Here is a 25,189-nt window from a genome sequence, read left to right as displayed (position 1 = left end):
AGGACACTGGAATGGAAGTGGGCAGGGACAGACTGGCCTGCATTGACTGGAACCACCTAAGCAAAACCAGCTCTCTAAGGTTTACCCTAGGGACCTCCAAGTTGGCCTCACTCAGCTCCGCAAGCTGTACCACTAGAGGAGCTCACTAGGGGGTGTCACTGTGCCTGGACTCTCAGACTGCACCCCAGCTCTCATGCTTCTCTACCCATATGACTGACAAATGGCTCTCGGAGTGGGGGGCATGTGGGTCTCTGGCTTCCAGAACCCTTCAACCTCCCCACAAGGCAGTATGGAGGATGGCATGGCAGGTTCAAGTCCCAGCTTTGTTCCCTACTCCCCGATCCCTGTGTGCCACTGGGCAAGTCACTGGCTCTCCTAGACTCATATGTCTTCTGTCTAAAATGGAGATAACAACCTGGCAGTTCATTGAGGTCATAGGAGGATTAAGGTCTGGGCTGCTCAGAGTATAACCCTAACTCTTTGTTCCAGAAAATTTGGGAAAATAGGACTGCTAAAGTCTGGCTTATGGTGGTCCAGAGGATTGAACATGGAACTTCAAAGCCTCAACTGTGAAAGTCTTTTGTATGACCAGCATGCTATCTTCCCAATCAAGAACTTTTTTTTTTATGAGTAAAAGCACTGATGAAAATAAATGAGCAAAGAGACAGATGTTTATTTCAGAGGTCCCAGCCCAGTTGCCCTCACTGCCCCTTCCAAGCTTCTTCTCTGCGTGGGGTCCAGCAAGCCAGGAGTTAGAATGGGGAGTCAGGATGTGGCTCCAGCCATGGCTGCTCTGTGAGTGGGTAACAGAAGTGGGGAGAGAGAGAGGATGGAGCTGCGGTGAGGGCCAGGCTCTTACTCTCCTGCCTTCCCCACCTGACTTGCAGGTTTTGGGGGGCACAGCCCTGACATAGCTGAGCAGCCCCTCACTGCCCCAAAGCTGCAGGCATGTCTCTGTGCAGGCATGTCCCTCCCATAGCCTCCCCTACCCCTACCCCACCCCACCCCCAGCCATGAGAAAGGCCACCCAGTTTCCAAAAGTAAAGCCACCAGCCCCACCTCAGTGCTGGTCCAGGATGAGGGGTACTTGGGCAATGTCCACAGAGGGAGGCATCCGCTCGCCTGTGCGCACGTTGAACATGGGCAGCGTGGAGAGAGGCCGGGGCACCTCACGGCTGGCTGCCATCTGCCGCAGCTCCTCTGTGTTCCCCCGGATGGTGCAGTGGTGGACCATCTGGATGCTGGGGGCACAGGGCCAGGAGAGCCATCAGTCCCCACCCAAGGGTCCAAACCCTGAGAGCCTGTCCAACCCCTGCCTGCCAAGAGAGGCTCACAACACATGGGGGTGGGGTGGGGGGGGGGCTGGGGGGAAACAAACAGGAAGTTCTGTGGAGTCTGCTCAGTGTCTAGTGCCTGAGGCTGTGCTCTGGGTGCAGACAGCCTGGATCCAAAGCTGTGTGCCCTTTGCATATTGCTTAACCACTCTGTGCACAAGTTCCCTCAACACTGAAATGAGAATAATAATCAGACCAGGCTGGGGAGAAAGCATAATGGTTGTGCAAAAAGACTTTCATGCCTAAAGCACCAAGGGTCCCAGGTTCAATCCCCAGCACCACCATAAACCAGAGTTGAGCAGTGCTCTGGTGTCTCTCTTGCTCTCCATTTCTGTACCTTTTGCTCTGTATCACTCATTAAATAAATAAAGAAGGAAAGAAAGAACGGAAGAAAGGGGGCTGGGTGGTGGTGCACCTGGTTGAGCGCACATGTTGCAATGTGCAAGGACCTGAATTCGAGCCCCTGGTCCCCACCTGAAGGGGAAAAGCTTTACGAGTGGTGAAGCAGGGTTGCAGGTGTCTCTCTGTCTCTTTTCCTCTCTGTCTCCCCCTTCCTCTTGATTTCTGTCTCTATCCAATAAATAAAGTTAATTTTAAAATTTTTTAAAAGATAGGAAGAAAGAAAATTTGAACTCAAACTCAAAAAGAAATTAAAAATTTGTAATAAAAAATATATATGGGGCCAGGTGGTGAGGCACCTGTTTAAGCACACACATTATAGTGCACAAGGTCCCCCCCACCAGCAGGAGGAAAGCTTCGTGAGTGGTGAAGCAAGTCTGCAGGTGTCTCTGTTTCTTTTCCTCTCAATCTCCACTTCCCTTCTCAATTTTTGCTTCTATCCAATTATATATATATGAGACCTATTTGCTAGGATGGCTACAGGGATTAAGGGAGAAATGTGGCTGAGTATTTAGAAAATCACCCAGCACAGGGCAAGCTACTAACACATGGATAACTGCCATGAGTATGTATCTCCAGAGGCCAGTCTTTCCTGGACTTTCTGATTTTCTTTTCTTTCTTTTATTTTATTTTTACCAGAGTAGTACTCAGCTCTGGTTTATAGTGGTGCAAGAGGACTGAACCTGGGACATTGTAGCCTCGGGTGTGAGAGACTGTTTGCGTAGCCATTAAGCTATTTACCCTTTGTGATTTATTTCTATGTTTTCATAAGAAGAAAGTCTTTAGGTTTTTTCCTAGCCCTCAGCTTTCTCCATTAGTCCTCTCTCCCATCACTGAACATGCAGTCCTTCTCTTTTTCATTCAAATACACTCACCCCCTTCACTTTAACCCAACATCTAGTTTTGGCCCAAACTGTTCCTCCTTCCAGGAATACACTCATACCCTTGACCTTCCCATGTTTTGATTCCCCAGACTGCTACTCTCCTCTTTGCCTTGTGGCTCCTGCCCCTACCCTACCCCCAAGTTGGCTCCTAGCACTAAGGAGCACCAGACTGGGGTCTTTCTCTCCCCCTCAGAGCTGGCAACCCCAACAATGAATGGACTGACCGCCACACCCACCAGGAAGTCCTTGAGCTCTGACTCCAAGTTCAGACTTATTCTCCCTTCCCCCACTCCCCTTTATTTATTTATTTTTCTCTTTACAAGAACCCTACTAAAACTTTGGATTATAGTGGTGCTGGAGATTGAACCTGGAACCTCAGAGTGTCAGGCATAAAATTCTGTTGCAGGGTAGTCGGGCAGTAGCGCAGCGGGTTAAGTGCAGGTGGCGCAAAGCGCAAGGACTGGGCGTAAGGATCCTGGTTCAAACCCCCCCACCCCCCACGCCCCCCTGGCTCCAGCCCCTCGCTCCCCATCTGCACCAGAGTCACAAGCGGTGAAGCAGGTCTGCAGATGTCTATCTTTCTCTCTCCCTCTCTGTCTTCCCTTCCTCTCTCCATTTCTCTCTGTCCTATTCAACAACAACATCAATAACAACAATAATAACTACAACAATAAAACAACAAGGGCAACAAAAGGGAAGAAATAAATAAATAAATATTTTTTAAAAATCTGTTGCAGGGCTGGGAAGACAGCATAATGTTCATGCAAAAGACTTTCTCATTCCTGAGGCTTTGAGGTCCCACATTCTATTCCCCGAAACACCATAAACTGGAGCTGAGCAGTGTTCTGGTCTACTCACTATGGGTATATTTCTCTCTGTATTAAAAAGAAATAAAACATATTTTTTAAAAAGGAGTATTTTGGGGCAGGGGTAGATAGCATAATGGTTATGCAAACAGACTTTCATGCCTGAGGTTCTGAAGTCCCAAGTTTAATCCCCTGCACCACCATAAACCAGAGCTGAGCAGTGCTCTGATTAAAAGAGAAAAGAAAAAGAAAAAGAAAAAAAAAAAAAGGAAGTATTGCTGCAAAACTGGTATTCTATCTCCCTGGCCCCAGCCCTATTTTCATTTGACATTCTCATGGGTTTCCTTTCTGTTGCCCAAAGGTGAGTTTTAGTTCATTCTGAGAAGTAGGGTAGCATGATTGTTAAGTGAAAGAATTGCTTGGGGCTCAAATGTGAGGTCCACCGCTCAGTGGCAGTGTGACCTAATGCATGTGTTACTTAACCTCTTAGCGAGAATGCAGTTGTCTGAGCTAAATGAGTGAATACAAATAATAATAATAATAACCTATCTCTCCATCAGTGTACAGCAAGTGGCAGCTATTATTATTAGGAAGTTCCTTATGCTATCTCCCATCCTAAATTAATTTATTATTAGGAAGTTCCAGGTGCTACTATCATTGCGGGTACCATTTCATTATAGTGGGCCCATGGATGAACTTGGCCTCCAATGAGGAACATCTCCAAGCCCCTTTCCACAAACCCACCTGCATTCACACTGCCTACTTCTGGGCATAGCTTGGAGACATTCTCATCAACTAATTGGTTGCCAGGGACTTTTCATTATAAATAACTGATTTTCAGGCCAGGGTGATAGTACAATGGTAATACACCACAGTTTCAGGCCTGAAGTCCTGAAGTCCCAGGTTTTATTCCCAGCATCATCACAAGCCAGAGCTAAGCAGAGGTCTGAACTCTCTTATTAAAATAAATGTTTCATTCATTCATTCATTCATTCATTTTTACCAGAGCACTGCTCAATTCTAGTTTATGGTGGTGCTAGGGACTGAACCTGGGACCTTTGGTGCCTCAAGCACAGGAGGACATTTTGTATAATCATTATGTTATCTCCCATCCTAAATTAATTTATGAGCTGATTTTCTTAGAGGGGTTGGAAGCTCAGGCAGAGTGGAAGTGATCCTACTTGGCCCTGGGTTACTGATCAAATGGGAGAGGGTAAGTGATCCCCACCCAGGTAGTTAACAGACTCTTAAGAGTAGATTAGTGATTTGGGTGGTAGCGCAACAGGTTAAGTGCACATGGTGAAAAGCGCAAGAACTGGCATAAGGATTCCAGTTTGAGCCCCCAGCTCCCCACTTCAGAGGAGTCCCTTCACAGGCAGTGAAACAGGTCTGCAGGTGTCTGTCTTTCTCTCCCCTGTCTTCCCCTCCTCTCTCCATTTCTTTCTGTCCTATCCAACAATGATGACATCAACAACAATAATAACTACAACAATAGAACAACAAGGGCAACAAAAGGGAATAAATGTTTTTAAAAAGTAGGAGATTAGAGTCTAGGGGATATACTAGCTTTGCCTTATCCCATGGGGAGGAGGAGCAAGTCCTGTCTCACCACAGAGGAGGTGGAGTCACCCTAGAAGGCTTAAAGTGTGGTGGGGTGGGGTGGGGGTGGCCAAAGTCAGGATGAGCAGGCAATGAGGACGTTTCCATTCCCAAGCCAGAAGGAGGGAGGGGGAGAGGGCAGTCTTTGTAGGCAGAGGACTGCAGACAGATGGGCAGGTACTTAGCTCCCAGGCACCCGCCCCACCTCCAGCTCCACATCTGGGTCTCATTACTCTAGCAACACACGCAGGTGGAAAAATGTTCTGTGGATGTTTTTCCAGAGCAGGAACAGGAGCCAGGCCTTTGGTGCCTTCCTTCCCCCACACTCCTTCCACATCAGCACTTGGGCAGAAAAAAGATGGGGCAGGCATTCCTGCACATGTGCATACACACATACACCCCACTCCAGCGTGGCTGAGGCCTCACCCACAGCCTCTCCACCATCATTCCCCAGCTTCTTCAGCCCTGTCTTTAGCACACATATTTCAGGAGAGGACCGTCGGGCCAGAGGGTTTCCTGGCCAGTAAAATCTGACGCAGATGAAAAGCAGGCAGCAGAATCCCAATTTATGAATAATTTTAAAATCGTAGGCATTATGACCTGGAAGGTAGTATGGTAGGTAAAGTGTTGGACTCTCAAGCAGGAGGCCCTGAGTTCAGTTCAGATCACATACCAGTGATGCTCTGGTTCTCTCTCTCTCTTATAAATCTTTTTAAAAAAAATTTTAAAGATTTAATTTTTAAAAAGAAAATGACATTGAGCAAGCAAAAAATGAAAGTGAAAAAAAAAAAGAAAATTAAAAGATTGAGTTTTCAAGAAATAAATCAATCTAAAATCCAAGCCAGGCAGGCTACCTCATCAATGTGTCCTAGAACCTCACTTCTCCAGAGCCCTACCTCACTAGGAAAAGATAAAAACAGGCTGGGGGTATGGATCAATCATATCCATGCCAATATCTATGTCCAGCAGAGAAGCAATTACAGAAACCAGAACTTCCACCTTCTGTACCCCATAAAGAATTTTGGTCTATACTCCCAGAGGAGAAATGTTAAAGGAAGATGACAAGAGAACTCTAAACTCCAGTCCTATCAGGACCCAGAGAAAGAAGAAGAAAAAAAGGAAAAACACTCAGAAGTGGTAATAGGTATATGTGTGACTTAGGAAAAAAAGGCAGGATTGGGGCTGGATGGTGGCACACCTGGTTGAGTGCACATGTTGTAATGCACAAGGACCCAGGTTCAAGCCCCCAGTCCCCACCTGCAGGGTAGGTAAGCTTTGCAAGTGGTGAAGCAGTGCTGCAGGTGTCTCTCTCCCTATGTCCCCCTTCCTCTCAATTCCTGGCTGTCTCTATCCAATAAATAAATAAAATTTAAAAAGAAGACAGGATTATAGAAAAATGGAAAATATATAGATGAATAGTTATAGAAATAATGAGCCAGGGAGTTGGGCAGTAGCACAGTGGGTTAAGCGCACGTGGAGCAAAGCACAAGGGCCATCGTCATAAGGATCCCAGTTCAAGCCCCTGGCTCCCCACCTGCAGGGGAGTCACTTCACAGGTGGTGAAGCAAGTCTGCAGGTGTCTACCTTTCTCTACCTCTCTCTGTCTTCCCCTCTCTCCATTTCTCTCTATCCTATCCAACAATGACCACAACAAGAATAACTACAACAATAAAACAACAAGGGCAACAAAAGGGAATAAATAAATACATAAAAAAATAATAATAAGACATGGTCCGGGAGGTGGCGCAGTGGCTAAAGCACTAGACTTTCAAGCATGAGGACATGAGTTCAATCCCCGGCAGCACATGTGCCAGAGTGGTGTCTGGTTCTTTCTTTCTCTCTTCCTATCTTTCTCATTAATAAATAAATAAAATATTTTTAAAAATAATAATAATAATAATAATAAGCCAACTGTATCTATGATCTTGGGAGAACTACTGCGGTTTCCAGTGGAGAGAGTACAGACAGAACTCTGGTGGTGGAAACGGTGTGGAATTAAACCCCTGTTACCTTACAATTTTGTAAACCAATATTAAATCACTAATAACATAAAATTAAAATAGTAATAAAAATAAAATCCAAGCTCAAGACTGGAAAAATAGCTCATTTGAATAGTGATTGCATGCTGCTTCTGTGACTGACTCAGGTTCAAGCTCAATATCCCCATCATGGAAAGAAGCTTTGGTGCTGTAGTCTCTTTGACTCTCTCTCTCTCTGCCCCTGTATTAAAAAACAAACAAACATGAAAATGAAAAATCCAGTGGCCTGGAATGGGTGCAGTGGATAAAGTGTTGGACTTACATCCATGAGGTCCCAAGTTCAGTCCCTGATATCACATATGCCAGAATGATGTTCTAGTTCTCTCTCTCTCTCTCTCTCCTTTCTCTCAATAAAATTTTTAATCTAAACCCATAAGCACGTGAAGTTGGTTACTGAGTCAAAATTGACAGAGGTCACCCACCAAGTTGCAGACACTACTATGATGCCATCCTGACTTCCCTGGGCAGATGACCTCACTAACCTGTCCTGAAGTCTCACCTCTCCGGAGTCCTACCCCACTATGGAAAGACAGAAACAGGGTGGGGGTATGGATTGACCTGCCAATGCCCATTTCCAGCAGAGAAGCAAGTCAGAAACCAGATCTTCCATCTCTACACCCCACAAAGAATTTTGGTCCATACTCATAGAGAGGGATTCTTCTTCTTCTAGCATTTGCCATAGAGAGGGATAAAGAATAGAAAAGCTTCCAGTGGAGGGGATGGGACCTGGAACTCCAGTGGTAGGAACTGTATGGAATTGTACTCCTGTTACCTTACAATCTTGTTAGTCACTAATAATTTTTTTAATTAATGGAAGAAATAGATTTTCCTGACATCATGAGATGTATAAAGTGACCCAGGAGTAGCCCAGGAGGTGACACAGTAGGTAAAGTACCAGACTTGCAAGCATGAGGTCCTGAGTTCAATCCCTAGAACCACATATGCCAGAGTTGATCTCTCTCTCTCTCTCTCCATATATATATATCATTATAAATAAATATATTAAAATAGCTGTATCAGGCTAATAGCATAAATAGCACTATGATGTTTGTTTGTTTTACCAGAGTACTGCTCATCTCAAGCTTATGACGGCTAGTATGGGAGATTTAACCTGAGACTTTGGAGCCTCCTTGCATGATCATTATGATATCACCCCCACCCTAGCACTGTGGTTTATGCAACAGACTTTCATGCCCAAGTTCACAGGCTCAGAGGTCCCAAGTTCAATGTCCTATACCACCATAAGCCAAAGTTGAATTTTTTAAAAAAATAGTAAAAAATAAAAAAAGATTTAAAAAGATAAACAGTGGACAGTGTTCTGTAATAATAATAAAATGTGTCACCAGGAGGTGGCACAGTGACTATAGAGCATAAGACTTAAAAGCATGATAACCTGAGTTCAATAACTGGCATCACATGTGCCAGAGTGATGCCCTTGGTCCACTTTCTCAATCTCTCTCTCTCTCTCTCTCTCTCTCTCTCTCTCTCATTAATCTTTACAAGAATAAAAAAAATTAATAATTGTACCTGGAAAGCATGAGAAGCAAGCTAGCTCACCTGGGAGGGGGCCTGCTTTGCCATGTGTATAACGCAGAAGAGTACTACAGTGCTGGGGGTGGAGGGTGGTGAGACTTGTGCTATTGTCTTTATTGCTTTCTCCTGACCTAAAAAGAGTCAACACAGGGGGTTGAGTAGTAGCACCAGGTTAAGCACACATAGTACAAAGCATAAGGACCGACGGAAAGATCCTGGTCGAGTCCCCAGCTCCTCACCAGCGAAGGGATAGGTGGGTGTCACTTCACAAGTTATGAAGCAGGTCTGCAGGTGTCTATCTTGCTCTCCCACTCTCTATCTTCCCCACCTCTCTCAATTTCTCTGTCTTATCCAGTAAAATGAAAAAAAAAAATTCCAGCAGCAGTGAATTCATAGTGCTGGCACTGATGCCCAGCAATAACCCTGGAGGCAAAAAAAAAAAAAAGTCAGCCCAGAATGGTGAGACTCTTAATGACAAATTAATTAATTGGTCACAAGATAATGTCTAAAGTGGCAGAGATAATTATTGACCGCATTTGGCATAGACAAAAAAAAAGTGAAAAATAAAATCCTTCTAGATAAATGTACATAAGAGCACTAACCTTTATCAAATAAAAAAAAACTAAAACAAATAAAGCCTTTTCACTTGCTTTATATGAAAAGTTAGGAGTTAAATCAACTTACATAGGTCAAAGAGATATTTCTGCTCACTCTGGAAAATAAATTTCTCATTTAACTTCATAAAGGCTGGTAAGATGCTAGTTTTTTTTTTTTTTTAGACAGAGAGAGACAGATTGATATTGAGAGGAGAGGGGATATAGGGAGAGAAACACCTACAGCACTGCTTCACCACCTGTGAAGCTTCCCACCCTACAGGTAGGGGGGCTTGAACCAGGATTGTAGCACACTGAGGATTCTATTCTGAAAGCATTGGTCTTCCTGAACCCAAATGGATTGAGATGGTGGAGTCAAAAAAGCATATTTAAAACTGGGTTCTGGGGCCCAGTAGATAACACAGCACTAGTATGTCAGGCTAACAAGAACAAGGACCTGAGTTCTATCCTGACACCCACTCATTAATAAATAGATCTTTAAAAAAAAAAAAAAAAAGGAAGGAAGGAAGGAAGGAAGGGAAAAGAAAGAAAAAAGAAAAAGAAAACCCTAAAGTCCCTGGCACTCTGGGTCCATCCACAGCTCACACCTCAGCCCTGGCTCCTAGGGCTCCTGGCCTGTCAGGTCCCCCTACCATCTGGCAACATCTGCTCCTCCCAGGAGGAAACAATGGGGTCTCTGTGACCCATACAACATTCTGGTGGCCTCATAATGTGCCCCTGAGGTCATCACAGAGATAAATTGGCCATCCCCCAGCACCCTCGGCACAAATCTGCTGAGACCAGTCTTGGGTGACCACCCTTAGTCGTCCTTCTGGCCAAGCAGGGGGAGGCTCAGGAGGAAGCCGCTGAGGATACTGGTGAGTGGACACACCCCACCCCCAAGCAGCACCTGGTGGAGACTTCCAGCCGCCATCCTGGAGGTCCTCACACCTAATACCCTCGAGCCGTCCCAGGCAGAGATGCAGAAAGACACCGCTCTGCCACCGCCACCTGCACCGCTTGCTCAAAACCCCACCGCCGGCACCTCGGCAGGACCCAGCAAGGGTGGCACAAGGCGCTCCAAAGTCTGCCGGAAGCCCAGCATATCCAAAGTGATCCTGAGGACTGTGCAGGACAAGGGGGCGGGCAGCCACGTGTCCCTGGCCACCCTGAAGAAAGCTCTCTCCACCACGGGCTACGACATAAGCCGCAACGCCTGGCGCTTCAAACTGGTGCTCAAGAAGCTGGTGGAGAAGGGCATGCTCAAGCAGGTGACTGGCAAGGGGGCCTCTGGCTCCTTCCGGATGGGCAAGAAGTTTGCTTCCAAGTTCAAGCTTAAAGCCAGGAAACAGCAGAGGAGGCGGAGGCAGCAGCCGCAGCAGCCCAAGCGGCAGCGGCAGCACCAGCAGTCTGGGCAGCGGCAGCCTGGACAACGCCAGAACAGGCGGCTCGGACTGCTGCTGGGCTCCAAGCAGGGACAAAAGCGCATAGCGAAGGGGGCGCACCGCGGGGCCAGGCGCCGCGATTAGAGCAATGGAGGTGGGCCTGGCGAGCAGGCGGGGGTGCCAGGCCAGCCACAGGCTCAGTGTTGTGTGAATAAAAGGCGCCTGACTTATTACACTTCTGCCTCTTGGAATCTTTGGGGTTCAAAAGAGTGGGGAGAGGAAGAGGGCTGGGGTCACAAAGAGGGGCCAGATTCTGAATGGGGGAAGCCTGAGCAGAATTGAGACGTGGGTTTGGAAAAGGCTAGAGGAACTTAAAAAATCCACGAGGGTCAGGTGGTGGCACCCCTGGTTGAGTGCATATCGTGTTAAAGTAGGCTTTTTTTTTTTAATCTTTACATATAGGGTAGAGACAGCCAGAAATTGAGAGGGAAGGGATGATAGAGAAGGAGAGAGAGGCAAGGGATGATAGAGGAGACAGACATCTGCAGCAATGCGTTATCACTTGTGAAGCTTTCCCCCTGCAGGTGGGGACCAGAGGCTCAAACCTGTCCTTGTGCAGTGTAACACATGCACTCAACCAGGTGTGCCAACACCCAGTCCCTCTTTCTCCCTGTCTCCCCCTTCCCTCTCAATTTTCTCTCTGTATTAACAAAAAATAGAATTGACAGATTTTTAAATCCATAGGTTACCCCAGCCACATCATCCTATAAGTGGAGAAACTGAGGCAGAAAGAGTATAGTAACTGTGACAGAACCCTAGCTGCTGATGAGTTTCTCAAATTTCCTCTTAATGTCCTTCCCCAGGTGGCAGCAAACCCCAGGCCCCATTAAACTCCACCTCTGGATCCCTCCACAAATGAGAAAGCCAAGTCAGAATAGTCAGGCCAGGATGACCCTGCAACAAATCAGGCCCAGGATGAGAAAGCCAAGTCAGGATGGCCCTGCACCCCAGAGTAATCTGGTCAGCCTGTGCTGTTCAGGGAAGCTGGTGGGTCCAGCAGTCTAGGTTGTGCTCCCACCCTGCCCCCAGTGGTCTGCTACTCACTCAGAGGTGGCCAGGTCTCTCTTCCACCTGTGGAAAAGTGAAAGGGAGAGTAGTTAGCTATTATCCACAACCCCTCCTATCAGGCCAGGCAGAATCTGAACCCTGAGCTGCCTAGAAGGGATCCCCCCTCTTCTCCTGACCTAGGAGTCTGTCTTCACATAACACAGAGTACCATGGAGGCAGATGCCAGCCACAAGACCCTACTCACTGTCCTTCCCGCCGGCAGCACATGATGTAGGCCAGCAGCAGGGCCAGCAGCAGGGCCACCAGCAGTGGCACCAGGAGGGTGACCAGTGCATCAGTCAGGAAGTCTCGAGGGGTGGCCTCAGTAGGTGGGCAGAAGAATGGGTCATGCTCCAGGATGCCATCACCTGGGATGGGCACCTCATCAGCTGGCTCTGGCACTGACTTATCCACCTGCCCAGAAAGTCAAGGGTTGAAAACAGCAGCAATGGATGGGACACAGAGAATCCCCAGAGGGCATGGTGGGGGGGGGTGAGAGACCCTCCTGTTGGCCCTTGCAACCACAGGCTTTCCTCTTGCCTGCCTCCCCCCAGCTCATGTGAGCCAACAGCTCAAGAACTGGGTTAGGAGCTAGGAAAGAAGGTCTAGGAGAGGACCCAAGAGAGAACTCACCAGGTAGGGCACCTGCCTTGTCACACATGTGGTCCAGGTTCCAGCCTTGGCACCACAGGGGATATGCTATGCTATCAAAGGAAGTCCCAGTACTAATTAGGGTCTTTCTTTCTGTGTCTCTTGCATGTGCTCACTCTGTATGAAAAAGCAACAAACAGCAAAATAGCTCACTCAGATAATGTGCTTTACCATGTGTGTAGCCCAGGTTCGAGCCTAGCCCCTACCATGTTGAAGGAAGCTTCAGTGTTGTGATGCCTCTCTCTCCTCTCTCTCTTTTTCTCTTTCTCTCTCTCTCTTTCTCTCTCTCTCCTCTGCCTCTTTGTTTTTCTGTCTCTTTCTATCTGGGGGAAAAAAAGACACCCAGAAGTGGTGAACCCAAAAAATGACCAAAAAAATAAAGTGACCCAGAAAGTGGTCCAGGAGGTTTCTCAGTGGATAAAGCATTGGACTTTAGAGCATGAGGTCCTGACTTCTTCAATCCCCAGCAGCACATGTAACAGAATGATGTCTGGTTCTTTCTCTCTCCTCCTATCCCTCTCACTAATAAAATATTAAAACATACACACACACCCCACCATGAATTAACGTGACTATGAGGTTTAAAAAAAAAGTGACCCAGAAAGATGATACTGCATGTGCAAGGCCTGGGCTCCACCAAAATGGAAAAGAGAGAGAGAGAGAGATTCTAGGAGCCATAGAACCACATAGTGTAACAGCTCTGAGCTCTAAAGTTCTAACCCTGATTCATGCAAACACTTTCCTGGGGTGGCTTGCCTCTTGGTGTGTCAGTTTTATCACCCATAAAGTCTGAATGGTGGTGGTAGTGGGACCTGCATCCCAGATGCTTGTGAGGATGAAGCACAATAATTACTTAGTTCCTTGCATGCAGCAAGTGCTCAGGAAGCACTTGGCGGCTAGCTCCAGCACCTCCCAGCCTGGGAAGCCAAGGTGTCCTGGAACCCTAGGTACCTGGGCTCAGGATCTCAAAGAGCAAGTGTGGAATGTACCTTCCATAACATGGGAGTGGGGATCATCTGCTCCATAGCAGAGTGGTTTACCTTAGAAGGAGGTTAACAGGATGCCTGGAGACATGATGGTTATACAAAAGACTTTACATGCCTGTGACTCTAAGGTCTGAGGTTTAATCCCCAGTGTCACCGTAAACCAGAGCTAAGTACTGCTCTGGTCTCTCTGTATTTTTCTCTCTGTGTCTCTCTCATTTAAATAAGTAAAATACTAGAAAGAAGAAGGAGAAGATGAAGAAAGAAAGAAAGAAAGAAAGAGAGAAAGAAAGAAAGGAAATGAGGATGAGAGGAAGGGGCAGTGCAGTGGGAGAAGGAGAAGGCAGAGGCAAATAGAGTTCCTTGGTGCATACAGGGCTTTAATCTGTTTTGAAGAAGTGATGGTTCTAGCTGTTGGATTAGGGAAATTGGAGTCTTTGTCAGGATTATGGACTCTGTTGCCCTCTAGTGGGAGAAGGTAGAATTTCAGACCATGTGCATATGCATGTACCTATGTAGACAGGAAAATTCAGGGGTGAGCTGGCAGATGTAATATGATGCGGGCCATCCCCATCCCCGTGCTTGGGCATGGAGCCCCTCCTCACCAGTGATACATTGCACCAGTCCACATAGAAGTGAGGTGCCAGGGAGTCGTAGCAGGACAGGAGTGGAGGCTGGCCCCGGGCACAGCGTGCCTGGCTGTCAGATGATACAAGCATCTTCAGGCAGGTGGAGAAGGGTGAGGCCGAGCCCACCTTAATGTAGACCCTGGGCTCAAACAGAAGCCACTGTCAGCAATGGAAGGGTTGGGGTAGGGGAGTGACTAAGGGCCCTGGAGACATGGGGGTTCCCTTCTCAGGTCTGTGCTTGGAGTGAGAATACGCAGAGCACCCCAGTCTTCTGTAGGTTCTGCCCCTCCAGGGAGGTCCTTTGATGAGTGGATCTTCATGTCCTCATGGTGCAAAGTTGGTGCAGAGTGAGGCCGACTCCAGTTTGGAAGGGCAAGAGGGAAGTGAGGAGGTGGTAAGAGGGAAAGGGGTGGGGTGGGGTGGCTGAGAGGGCAGGTGGTCATGGTGAGGACACACACAGGGAGGTGAAACCCCAACTGGAAATTAGAAAGATCCATAACTCAGGTCCAAATGAGACCCCCAAATTATATCCACTACCCAGACTAAAGGCCAACAGTTTTCCTCCTCTGCCTCCAGGAAGTGTTGCTGGGGTACAGACCTACCCTTCCTTTCGGCCCTCGATGGGAAGGGGGACACGGCCCCCACGGTCCAGGGCAGAGGTAATGTTGAGCAGCTGGAGCTCCCCTGGTTCCCAGAGTCCACCCAAGGCAGTGAGGAAGCGACTGGCCGGGGCAGAAGGCAGCACCTCCTCCACATCGTGGCTGCACACCAGGAACTCAGCCTGGTATGGGAGCAGGGGGCCTGGGGAGGGCCAGGGGCACTTCAGGCCACACCCAACTTAAGTACCTCAAACCTTTCCTTCCTCCCTAACTCCCCCCCAGACCACAGGCCCCTAATACCCCTCCCAAGACCCGCATCCCCAATGACTCACCCAAACACCCCTCCAGGCTGTGGGCAGTGGCACCAGGGACACACCACCCCAACTTTCCAGGATGCCACTGCTCTCCAACCCTCTCCCCCTCATACTTCTCTTCCAGAGGAGGCCCCCTCAAACCTAGTGCAGTAGGGAAAGAGACAGGATGCATCTGGCTGTACCTTCTGGGTCCCCAATCAATAGCACCAGCCTCTGCTGGGTGGTATCAAAGCTGTCCCGGTTGTAGGCTACAACCTGGGGGGTGGAGGGACATGGAGAGAAGAGGGTTGAGAAGCGGGGTTATGGGGAATACTGGGATCCTCTGTGGTCTAGCAAGACAGCACTGAGCTACCAGCAAAGCAAAGATGTGGACTGTGGGGTGAATGAGCCTGACTCAGGCACATGCAAGTGCACCCAGCCCCACCAAAGGGGTCCCTGAGGTACCTCGATGACCTGGCGTCCCCGGTCTTCAGTCCTTGCAGTGCCATAGAGAAAACCGGGCTGGTGGGGGCTGCGCTGGGTATAGCGGAGCCACCGGGGCAGGTCCGGGTGCCCCTGGAGGTGGGCATGATAGGTGACGGGCGCAGTAGGTGGGGCAGCTGACAACAGGAGGAGAGGGGGTTGGAGTCATGACCTAAGCATTGGTCAATCCTCCCACCCCACCCACTCCTTCCGCCTGCCTCTCACCAACATGCTCTGGGAGCAGCGCTGAGCTCTGGTGGTCCAAGGTGTGCACGAAGATGCGACCCACCTGTGGGTGCAGGGTGGTCTGCTGGGCCTCAATGAGCCCCAGTGCTACCGAGAGACCTGTGGGGGACCCCATGCCCCCCAAACACAAGGACTAGTCTCAGTCCTGGGCAAGGAATAAGCTGCCCATCACTCCCTCCCTGCCGTATCCCCAGTGCTCCAGAGGAACAGGAGGGATGGATGGGAATTGGAGGCTCCTTTGCTCCCTCCAAGGAAAGGATGGAGAGACTAGATGTGCCCACCCCCACGCCCATTAGAATCAGCAACAAGACTCAGAGATGTTGGTTTGGATTCATCGGAGCCAACCCCCAATTCGCCCCCTCCTCGTTTTAGTTCCTGTTCAGTAGCAGGGACTAATCCTGTGTCATGTGTGTGTATATGTATGCGTGTGAATACGTGTGTTGTGCTAAAGGTACTTAGGAAAGAATTCTTAAGAACGTGGCAGTGGTGAAGAGGGAAAAAATGGGGGGGGGGGGAGACTGCAAAGAACCTAAAAGAGCCTTTGAAAAAGAAGGGGAGCCTAGCTCACCAAACACACAGGGGAACAGGGCCCACATGAGGGGCCAGTGGAAAAATAAGCAAAGGGATCCTGAGTCCCAGAAACTTCCACAACACACTCCCTCCCAGGCCAAATTTAGCCTGGGCCTAGGAAACCTCCAGCCCTACAGTGCATTAAAGGGCCCACAACCTCCCTGGCCTGTGCTGTCAGTCCTGCCCTAGCCCAGAACACCCCAACCTAATAGCCTCCCCCTCCCACGTCCAAAATATCTTGTCCTAGGCCTCCTAGTTTGAGAACCTCCTGCCAGGCAGAACATTAACACCCCCAAAATCCTTCTGGCTCCAGTCTCACCCACCCCCTCTTTCCCTGAGAAACTTCTTTCCCTTCATCTTGTCACCCCTAAATCCCACCACCCTCCTGAAGAAACCTTGACTTGCCCACAAGGAGAGGGGTCCAGAGTAGTGCTGCTGCCATGGCTGCCTGGCCTGGCTGGGTTGTGAGTGACAGAGACAGGAGGGGAGGGAGGAGGAGAAAGAAGGAGGGGAGGGACAGGCCCAGCCCAGTATGGCTTCAGCTGATGGGGCCCTCTGCATCCCCACCCAGAACAGGCTCAGGCTTCAGGGTAGACATCCTCCTCACAGGACAGGGCCCTCCAGTCACCCCCTCCTGGTGACAAAGTAGTTTTCTAAACCACCAACCAGATGACCTTGGTCCCCTCTGAAATTTGAATGTCACCTCAGCTGCTATATTCAGGCCCTTCTGGTCCCATCCTGCCTAGTAGCCTTCCTTTACACACACACACACACACACACACACACACACCTTCATACACTTGCTTCCCTTCCCATCCTAATCATACCCTCACACTTCTGCCCTCTCTTCAAGCCCCTTGTGCCCCTCCCTGTGTTAGGCCAAGGTGGCATCCCTTCATCTCTTGGTACTGCCCCACCCCATGCTGTTGCTGATTAATTTTATTTATTTTTTTTAAATTTTTTGCCAGTTCACTGCTCAGCTCTGACTTATGGTGATGCCAGGGACTGAACCTGGGACCCTGGAGGCCCAGACATGAATATCTGTTGCAGTAAACCATGCTCCTGAAGGCACTATCTTTATCTCCCCAGCCCTAGGGACAAGGCTCTGATCTTTGTTTCCTGGGCCTGGCAAAGGCCTAGAGCCAAAAGGTGAGGGGACTAAGTGACAGCTTCTAGCACATGGGTGCTGTCCTCCCAGCCCTGGTGCTCATATCAAACTGTCCTTGTGTGTCTCCTCCCTGCCCCCAGGCCTGGGACAAGAGTGAACCCTGGATGGGGCCAGGCAGTGGATGGGGTGGCTGAGGCCTGCTCTGATGGCCTGGAAAAATATCCCAACTCAGCCACACTCTGAAGATGTGGCCTTGAAAGAACTAGTGGCCTTTCTCCACAACTACAGATGGCAAGACTTGCACCTTGTTTGACTCTTGCAACAGTGCTTGACTCTTGTTGCCATTCTGAGGAACCACCAACAAAACTGTGCATTAGGCATGTGTTTGGGGGAGCTTCTGCCAAGGACATGAAGAGGCAGAGCTCTTCAGGGTGGAGCCTGGGGGATACCCAACCCCGTGCGCTGCTGAGCTGCAGGACCCACCTGGATTTGGGATCTCATGATAGCTCCAGCAGGCAGGTATGATTGTTGTTTCTTGTTCGTTTTCCTCTAGGGTTATCACTGGGGCTTGGTACCTGCACAACAAACCCACTGCTCAATGAGGCCATTTCCTCCTTTTTATTATTTTTTTTTCTTTAAATGATAGGACAGAGAACTTAATTGGAGGAAGGAGATAGAAAGGAAGAGAGACAGAAAGACACCTCCAGTACTTGCTTCACCACTCACAAGGCTTCCCTCCTGCAGGTAGGGAGCTAGGGCTTGAACTTGGGTCCTTCTGCATGGTAATGTATGCCCTCAACTAGGTGTGCCATTGCCCGGTGCCCTCTCCCCCCACAGTGTCCATTATTACAGATGAGAAAGCTGAAGCACGAGGCAGTGTCCACCTTCCACTAGTTGAAACACCTGGGCCATCCTAATTCAAAGGAAGACTAGTGGATTTGCAACTCCTCTTTCTCTTCCTCCTTGCATCAGCAAACAGTTCTTTCACTTTTATTTTAAAAGATTTTATTTCTTTATTAATGAGAGAAATCGGAGGAGAAAGAGAAGGTTCAAGGCCCCCGCACCTCCATAAGTCAGAGCTGAAAAGTGCTGTGGTCTCTCTCTGTGTCTCTGTCTCCCACTCTCTCCTTCCCTCTTTCCCTCCCTTCTTCCCTCTCTTCCTCTGCCCCTCTACATCTCTATCTCTTTCATTAAAATGAATAAAATTAAGTGACTCTCATGCCTGAGGCTCCAAAGTCCCAGGTTCAATCCCCCACACTACCATAAGCCAGAGCTGAGCAGTGCTCTGATAAAATAATAATAATAATGATAATAATAAGATACTAGAGAGGGAGGAGGAGGAGTAGGAGAAAGAGAACCAGAGCGTCACACCAGAATATGCACTACAGGGGCTGAACTCAGAACTTCGTGCTTGAGAGTCCAATGCTTTATTCACTGCACCACCTCCCAGACCACAAGTTCTTTCACTTTTTTAAAGGCTTGTTTCATTTATGCAAAGAGAGAGCTCTGTTCTAGCATAGGCCGTGCCAGGGCTTAAATCTGAGGCCTAGGGCATGCAAATCCTCTGCCTTACCCATTGAGCTATTTCCCTAGCCTTTGTCAAAGAATCTGAACCCAAGTGAAAGGGAAAGATGCCCTTTGCTCGTGGGGTTTTCCACTCAGAGATGGAAGGATGCCAGAGGAAGCAGGGGTCTATGGTTACAAGGACTCCAGAATTCTTACTGCCAGTATGGGTCTCCCTCCAGAGCTTGAAATTAAGGGCAGAGTCAACCCACTCCGATAGCCAAATGCTCCAGGCTTGGGCATCTGAGTGGAAGGATGGGACCTGCAGGTTGAGATGATCTGATTTCTTAATCCTTGTCCCTTCTTCCTTCTCACCACATGACCATCCTACCCCTCCCTGGAGAGCCCCCAGATTCCAGAGTCAGCATCCTCCCAGGCTCTCAGACAGAGCCCTGTTTGTCCTAGAGTCACCTTCTTGGAGATAAAGGCCAGAGGAAGAAAATTCTGGAAGCAGAGGGCTCTGGGGCACCAAGCAGAGGTGCCAGAGCCTGGCCAGCTGCCCGGGGCCCTGGCCCCTAAATGACTGCATGTGATTCCCCTCCCTCCCTCCCCAAGCTGTTTCTCTGGCTATTTTTGGAGCCACCCACTCACACCCTTAGCTGTCTTAAGGGGGCAGTGCCCAAACTCAGTGCCTCAGGGACCATAGAGGCCAGCCTTCCTTAACTGTCCTTACTCCCCAAAACCCAACTGTACCAAGAGCTCTTGGGAAGACCCCTGAAAGTTTCCTCTGGCCCACCAGGCCACCTCCTCACCTCCTTACCTCCTCACCTCAAAGCTGTCTAGAGCCTCCTTGGAGACGGTGTGTGTGTGTGTGTGTGTGTGTGTGTGTGTGTGTGTGTGTGTGTGTGTTTAATGAAAGCATCCCTCCACCAATTATAGTACCCCATTTGCTTTTATTCAGTACAGGGTTGGAACCCAGGGTCTCACACACGCAAGCACTATTATTATTATTATTATTATTTTACAAGAGCTCTGCTCAGCTCTGGTTTTGATAGTGTCAGGGATTGAGCCTAGAGCATAAAAATCTTTTTGCACAACCACTATGCTATCTCCCTAACCCCTCAGAATTTTGTTAAATTAATCAAAAGTATACAGAATAACGTAATGAACTTTCAGATAACCATTACCCAACTTCAACCCACATCCAATCTTTTTTCATCTGTGTCCCTCCAGATTCTGTTGAATTTCACTTGCCAATATTTCACTGTGCAACTTTGCAAGACATGACTTTTTTGAAAATTCACAAGTATACTCACCACATATCTTTTTAATTTTTTTTTATTTTACTTGATAGAAAAGAGAGAAATTGGCATGGAGGGGGAGACAGATGGAGAGGCAGATAGACACCTGCAGCATTGCTTCACTGCTTATGCAGCTTTCCCCTGCTGCTGGGGATCAGGAGGCTCCAATCTAGGCCCTTGTGCATGGTAATACCTGCACTTAACCAAGTACACCACCACCCAGCACCCATTATTGTATCTTTAAATTAATAATGGGATAGATAGCATAATCGCTATGCAAAGAAACTCTCATGCCTGAAGTGCCGAAGTCCCAGGTTCAATCCCCACACCATCATAAGCCAGAGCTGAGTAGTGGTCTCAAAAAAAAAATTTTTTTTAATACCATATCTAAAATGTTCAGATTTCCAGTTTCTGGAGTCTTTTTTTTTTTTTTTTTACAATGCATTTGTTTGAATCAAAGCTCAAAAAGGCTGATTTAGGGGGTCAGGCGATAGCGCAGCGAGTTAAGTGCACATGGCACAAAGCGCAAGGACCCCAGTGTAAGGATCCCAGTTGGAGCCCCGGGCTCCCCATCTGCAGGGGAGTCGTTTCACAGGCGGTGAAGCAGGTCTGCAGGTGTCTATATCTCTCTCCCCTCTCTGTCTTCCCCTCCTCTTTCCATTTCTCTCTGTCCTATCCAACGACGACAACATCAATAACAACAATAACTACTACAGCATTTTTTTTTAAAAAGGGGCTGAAGTCTCTTTAAATCTATAGGTACCCCTTCCACCACTACCCTTCCTCTCTTTCTCTTTCCATGAGGGAACTAGGTCCTTCACTATATTTTCCAATATAGTCTGGATTTTGCTCATTGAATTTGTGTTTTCCTTTAACATGTTCCTCTGATCTATGTACTTTGTATAAAGTGTATTTCCTATACACACTTATTTCCTGCAAATCAGTGGGATGCATTGGATCGACCTTCTCATGGTGCATCCCGTGAGTACCCATTCACTGGGGAAACTGACGATCCTTCCAAGCCGACTGAATCCACATGGATCCCAGTCACTTTCAAAGCCAGCAACAAGCAGCTCCTGACAGCTTTCAACCTGACGCTGATGACTGGCTACGGAAGAAGGGCAAACGCTAGAAGAAGAAGAAGTTGAATCAAAGGTCCTAATCAGATGTTCTTCCATTTTCTTTGCCAAAAGCACTTCATAGGTGATGATGGTGTTTTGCTTCTTCCATCTGGAGGTGCAGCAGTCACTGTTGTTTAATGCCTCATATATTACTTCTGTGTTATTATTTAAAATATTTTATTTTTAATTAGAGAGAGATGAAGATGAGGGAGGTGGCAAGGAGGCACCCATCAGAGTACTGCTCAGCTCTGAATATGGTGGTGCTGGGGATCTAACCTGGAACCTCAGAGCCCTAAGTATAAAAATCTTTTGTATGGGAGTCAGGCAGTAGCGCAGCAGGTTAAGCGGAACAAAGCACAAGGAGCCCCGCATAAGGATTCAGGTTGGAGCCCTCGGCTCCCCACCTGCAGGGGAGTCGCTTCACAAGCAGTAAAGCAGGTTTGCAAGTGTCTATTTTTCTCTCCCCTTCTCTGTTTTCCCCTGCTCTCTCCATTTCTCTCTGTCCTATCCAACAGTGACGACATTGATAACAATAACAATAATAACTACAACAATAAAACAAGAGCAACAAAAGAGAATAAATAAATAATTTTTAAAAAATCTTTTGTATAACCACTATGCTGTCTTCCCAGTCCATTATTCCTGCTTTAAATTCTATGTATGGGGTGAGGGAGAAAGCATAATGGTTATGCAAAAAGACTGTCCTGCCTGAGGCACTGAGGTCCTAGGAACTGAGTAGTGCTCTGTGCAAAAAAAAAAAAAAAAAAAAAAAAGTATTTTAAGAAAGAGAGAAAGAAGAGGAGTGGTCTGGGAGGTGGCGCAGGATAAGGCTTTGGACTCTCAAGCATGAGGTCCTGAGTTCAATTCCCAGCAGCACATGTACCAGAGTGATGTCTGGTTCTTTCTCTCTTCTATCACTTCTCATGAATAAATAAATAAAAATCTTTAAGAAAGAAAGGAAGGAAGGAAGAAGGGGAGAAGTACCACAGCACCACTCAACAATCCATGGAACTTCCTTGCTGCTATAATGCTCCCATGTGGTCCCTAAATTTGAACCTGGGGTCTTGGATAAGGTTAGATGTACACTTTACCAGGTGGTCTATCTACTAGCCCCTTAATTATTTATCATTATTTTAATTATTTTAATAATTTTAATTATTTATAATTTATTTTAGTTTAACCAAGAAACTACTCAATTCTGGCTATGGTAATGATGGGCTTGAACCTGGGACCTTGGAGCTTCAGGTATGGAAGTCCTTTGTACAACCATTATGCTATCATCCCAATCCCTTCATTAGTTTTTAAATGAATTTATTTACTCATGAGAAAGAACCAGACATTACTCTGGTACATGTGCTGCCGGGGATTGAACTCAGGGCCTCATGGTTGAGAATCCAGTGCTTTATCCACTGTGCCAACTTCCAGACTACCAATCCCTTAGTTATTTTTTAAATAATTATTTTTCAAATTCACTCCTTCCTTATTAAATGGAATAAATCTAGACAAAGAAAATACCACTAGCTTAGAGGCCGTTGTGCAGGGAAGGCCAAGCGCATGCCCTGTGCCCATGCTTGCAGTGACTTACCAAGAGCTCTTCTCTTGAATTTGTAACTAGCTGCTCCCCACTAACACAGTCAAATAAACTTTAAAAACCTAAAAAAAAAAAAAAAAAAAAAAAACTACCACTAACTTGTCCTTGATTACTGAGTGGTACCACTAATATAGAAAAGACAGAATCAGTGCTTGGTTGGTTGTATTCTTTACCATTTTCAAAATAATGAGCCAATTCCCTAACATCTTCTGAACCATGAGCCATGAGGATTTCATTTTAAATATGTTTCACGACAGAAAAATATCAAAACACAAAGCCCACAACCTTACACATTACCAGTTGAGCCACCTTCCTAATTGCTGGTGTTTTTGTTCAAGCTGAGACTGTAAGTGAATTACAGCTTTAAACATATTTAATACTTTCATCCCATGGCAACTGGTGTCCCTCCTTGGTACCAAACTGCTCCATCCTGAGCTCCCAATTTGGTCTCATCCTTGGAGGAACTGAGGGTCAGACTCCCTTAGGTGGCTCTCAGATCCCGCTGCTGCTGTGCCATTAGAGCTCTCTCCCAGTTTTCTGGTTTCAATCTCTGCCCCTCAGTGTCTGAATTTTTTATCCCTGGTCCTTTGTCCCTCTCCCTCACCTAAGTGAATGTTGGTTGAATGAATGAAGGATTGGTTGAATGAATGCGACCAACTGTCTCCATTTCACTCTCTAAAGAAATTGTCTATGTCATTTGCTCTCCCAGGACCAAATTTTCTTCATTCGCATCTAAAAGGGGGCATTGCCTGTTGTCTTGCGGGACAAAGAAAAGCGATTCTCTGAATGTCGCATCTGCCTCCCAGACTCCTCCCACATCTTTCTTTGGCATCCTCATCGCCGCCCCCAAAGCCACAACAAAGAGTGCAACTGTCCAGTCTACCACCAGAGGGCGCGCTCGCCAGCTCCTCCCCAAACTTGCGCCTGCGCAATGCTGCGGCGAAGCTGGGTGGAGGCGGGGTGAGGGTAGGGGGCGGGGGCGGGGGCGGAGGCGGGGGCGGGGGCGGGGGCGGAGGCGGGGGCTGGGTGGCAGCGGCGCGCCCCGCCTTGCGCTGGCGGTGCGCGTCACAATTGCGTGCTGCGCGCAGCCGCTGGAAGGGACAACAGAGGGGGGCGCCCAGGGCCTGGAGTCCTACCGGGCCCTCCCTTGCGGAGTCTGGAGGGAGATCTACTAAAGGCGTAGGAGAGCCCGCTGGAAGCAAGGATGTGCACGCATTGCCCTGTACCCCATCATCTGTGTCAACCCCCCACTTCAAAAGGAGGTGTCTACAGCCCCCAAAACTTGGGGGGTGGGGTCAAGTCTGGTGCCTTAACTGTATCCAGAATCTCCCTCTGACCCTTATCAGGGGACTTGAACCCCCATGGGAGTTTAATCATGAGTCCGAAAATGCTAAAGAACATTCCCCTGGCCAAATGTATTTCCTTACAAGAAAAACGGGCTGGGATGGGGATGATACTATCCAAGGTCTCAAACAATATTCTGCACAATTTGATGTCTGGATACGGAGCCCTCCCTAAGCCATTCCCTCTCTTACTCTGGGGTAGTAAGGATAAATGAGATAATGGAAGCAAAAGTGCTCTGTAAACTGTAAAGCTCTAAAGAAAGTAGGTTCGGTTATTTATAATGGACAGTGTAAGGGAGTAATGGCGCACAGTCCGGCCTGAAAACTGGGAGAGGATAGATTTAGAAGCCACCAGTAGAGAAAGATTAAGAAAATGAATGAAAGTCTCTGACTTTCTTTTAATGAGAGATACAGAAACGGAGATACAGAGAAACCAGAGCACTGTTCAGCTCTGGCTTATGGTGATAATGGGGGCTGAACCTGGGGCCTCAGACCATCAGACATGAAAAGTCGTGCATTATTACCCTTATGCTATTTTCCCCAGTTCTCACTTTGTTTTTCTTTTTCGCAGACAAAAATCATTATACAGAAAATCAAAGTTCTACAGGCCTATTAGAATCAAGAGAGATCAGCAAAGTTGTTGAACAAAAATCAATATCCAACACAAAATACAAAATTTAGCAATGTTTCTATACATAATAATTGATCAAAAAGTGTAACCTTACTTTTTAGATAGAGGCAGAGGGTGAGAAAGAAAAAAAAAAAGGAAGCATCACATCCTTCAGCAGAGGTGGGACTGGAACTTAAGCAGCACACATGGCAAAGCAACAAACTATCCAAGTATAACCCAAGTATAATCTATTTTAAATAACAATTCACAATAAAATTAAAATTGTACAGAATCAAGAAAACATTCAAAAATGTCTAGAGATATTACTATAGCTACCTTTTACTATCAGAAAGTATATATCTGTTTGAAAAGACTTTCACTCCTGAGATTCCCAGGTCCCAGATTCAATCCCCAGTGCTCCAGTTAAATTAAACTTAATTTTCTTTTAAGGCAGAAAAACTACATAGAGGCTGGAGATT

At 47.5% G+C, this 25,189-nt stretch overlaps 2 protein-coding genes across 7 annotated transcripts in view; one reads left to right on the top strand and one right to left on the bottom strand.

Annotated features, from left to right (window-relative positions):
• Positions 1 to 653: 653 nt before the first annotated feature.
• Positions 654 to 25,189, bottom strand: part of SGCA (sarcoglycan alpha) — a 37,696-nt gene continuing 13,160 nt past the window's right edge. The window contains exons 2-11 of one of the 6 annotated variants that reach the window (XM_060203690.1): positions 15,543 to 15,662; positions 15,300 to 15,454; positions 15,038 to 15,110; positions 14,545 to 14,743; positions 13,919 to 14,081; positions 11,885 to 12,093; positions 11,677 to 11,703; positions 8,619 to 8,725; positions 1,060 to 1,241; positions 654 to 788 (exon numbers count right to left, since the gene is read on the bottom strand). In XM_060203690.1, the coding sequence (XP_060059673.1) occupies positions 753 to 788; positions 1,060 to 1,241; positions 8,619 to 8,725; positions 11,677 to 11,703; positions 11,885 to 12,093; positions 13,919 to 14,081; positions 14,545 to 14,743; positions 15,038 to 15,110; positions 15,300 to 15,454; positions 15,543 to 15,662 (1,271 nt within the window). In that variant the 3' untranslated portion in view covers positions 654 to 752. Of the gene's footprint in view, positions 794 to 1,059; positions 1,242 to 8,618; positions 8,726 to 11,676; positions 11,704 to 11,884; positions 12,094 to 13,687; positions 13,825 to 13,918; positions 14,082 to 14,544; positions 14,744 to 15,037; positions 15,111 to 15,299; positions 15,455 to 15,542; positions 15,663 to 25,189 lie in introns of those variants that run through there. The other 5 variants (XM_060203691.1, XM_060203692.1, XR_009553068.1 and 2 more) reach the window with 5 other exon arrangements.
• On the top strand, positions 9,482 to 10,807 carry LOC107522660 (spermatid-specific linker histone H1-like protein). Its single transcript, XM_016189326.2, has one exon. The coding sequence runs from the start codon at positions 10,168 to 10,170 to the stop codon at positions 10,714 to 10,716; it is 549 nt and encodes a 182-aa protein (XP_016044812.1). The 5' UTR covers positions 9,482 to 10,167; the 3' UTR covers positions 10,717 to 10,807.

This window comes from Erinaceus europaeus, chromosome 12 (genome assembly GCF_950295315.1).
Source record: "Erinaceus europaeus chromosome 12, mEriEur2.1, whole genome shotgun sequence".
NCBI lineage: Eukaryota > Metazoa > Chordata > Mammalia > Eulipotyphla > Erinaceidae > Erinaceus > Erinaceus europaeus.
This window is presented reverse-complemented; position numbering and strand designations above follow the sequence as displayed.

Coding starts and splice junctions, on each gene's coding strand:
- LOC107522660 (XM_016189326.2), top strand. CDS start 10,168: ATGCAGAAAGACACCGCTCTGCCACCGCCACCTGCACCGCTTGCTCAA.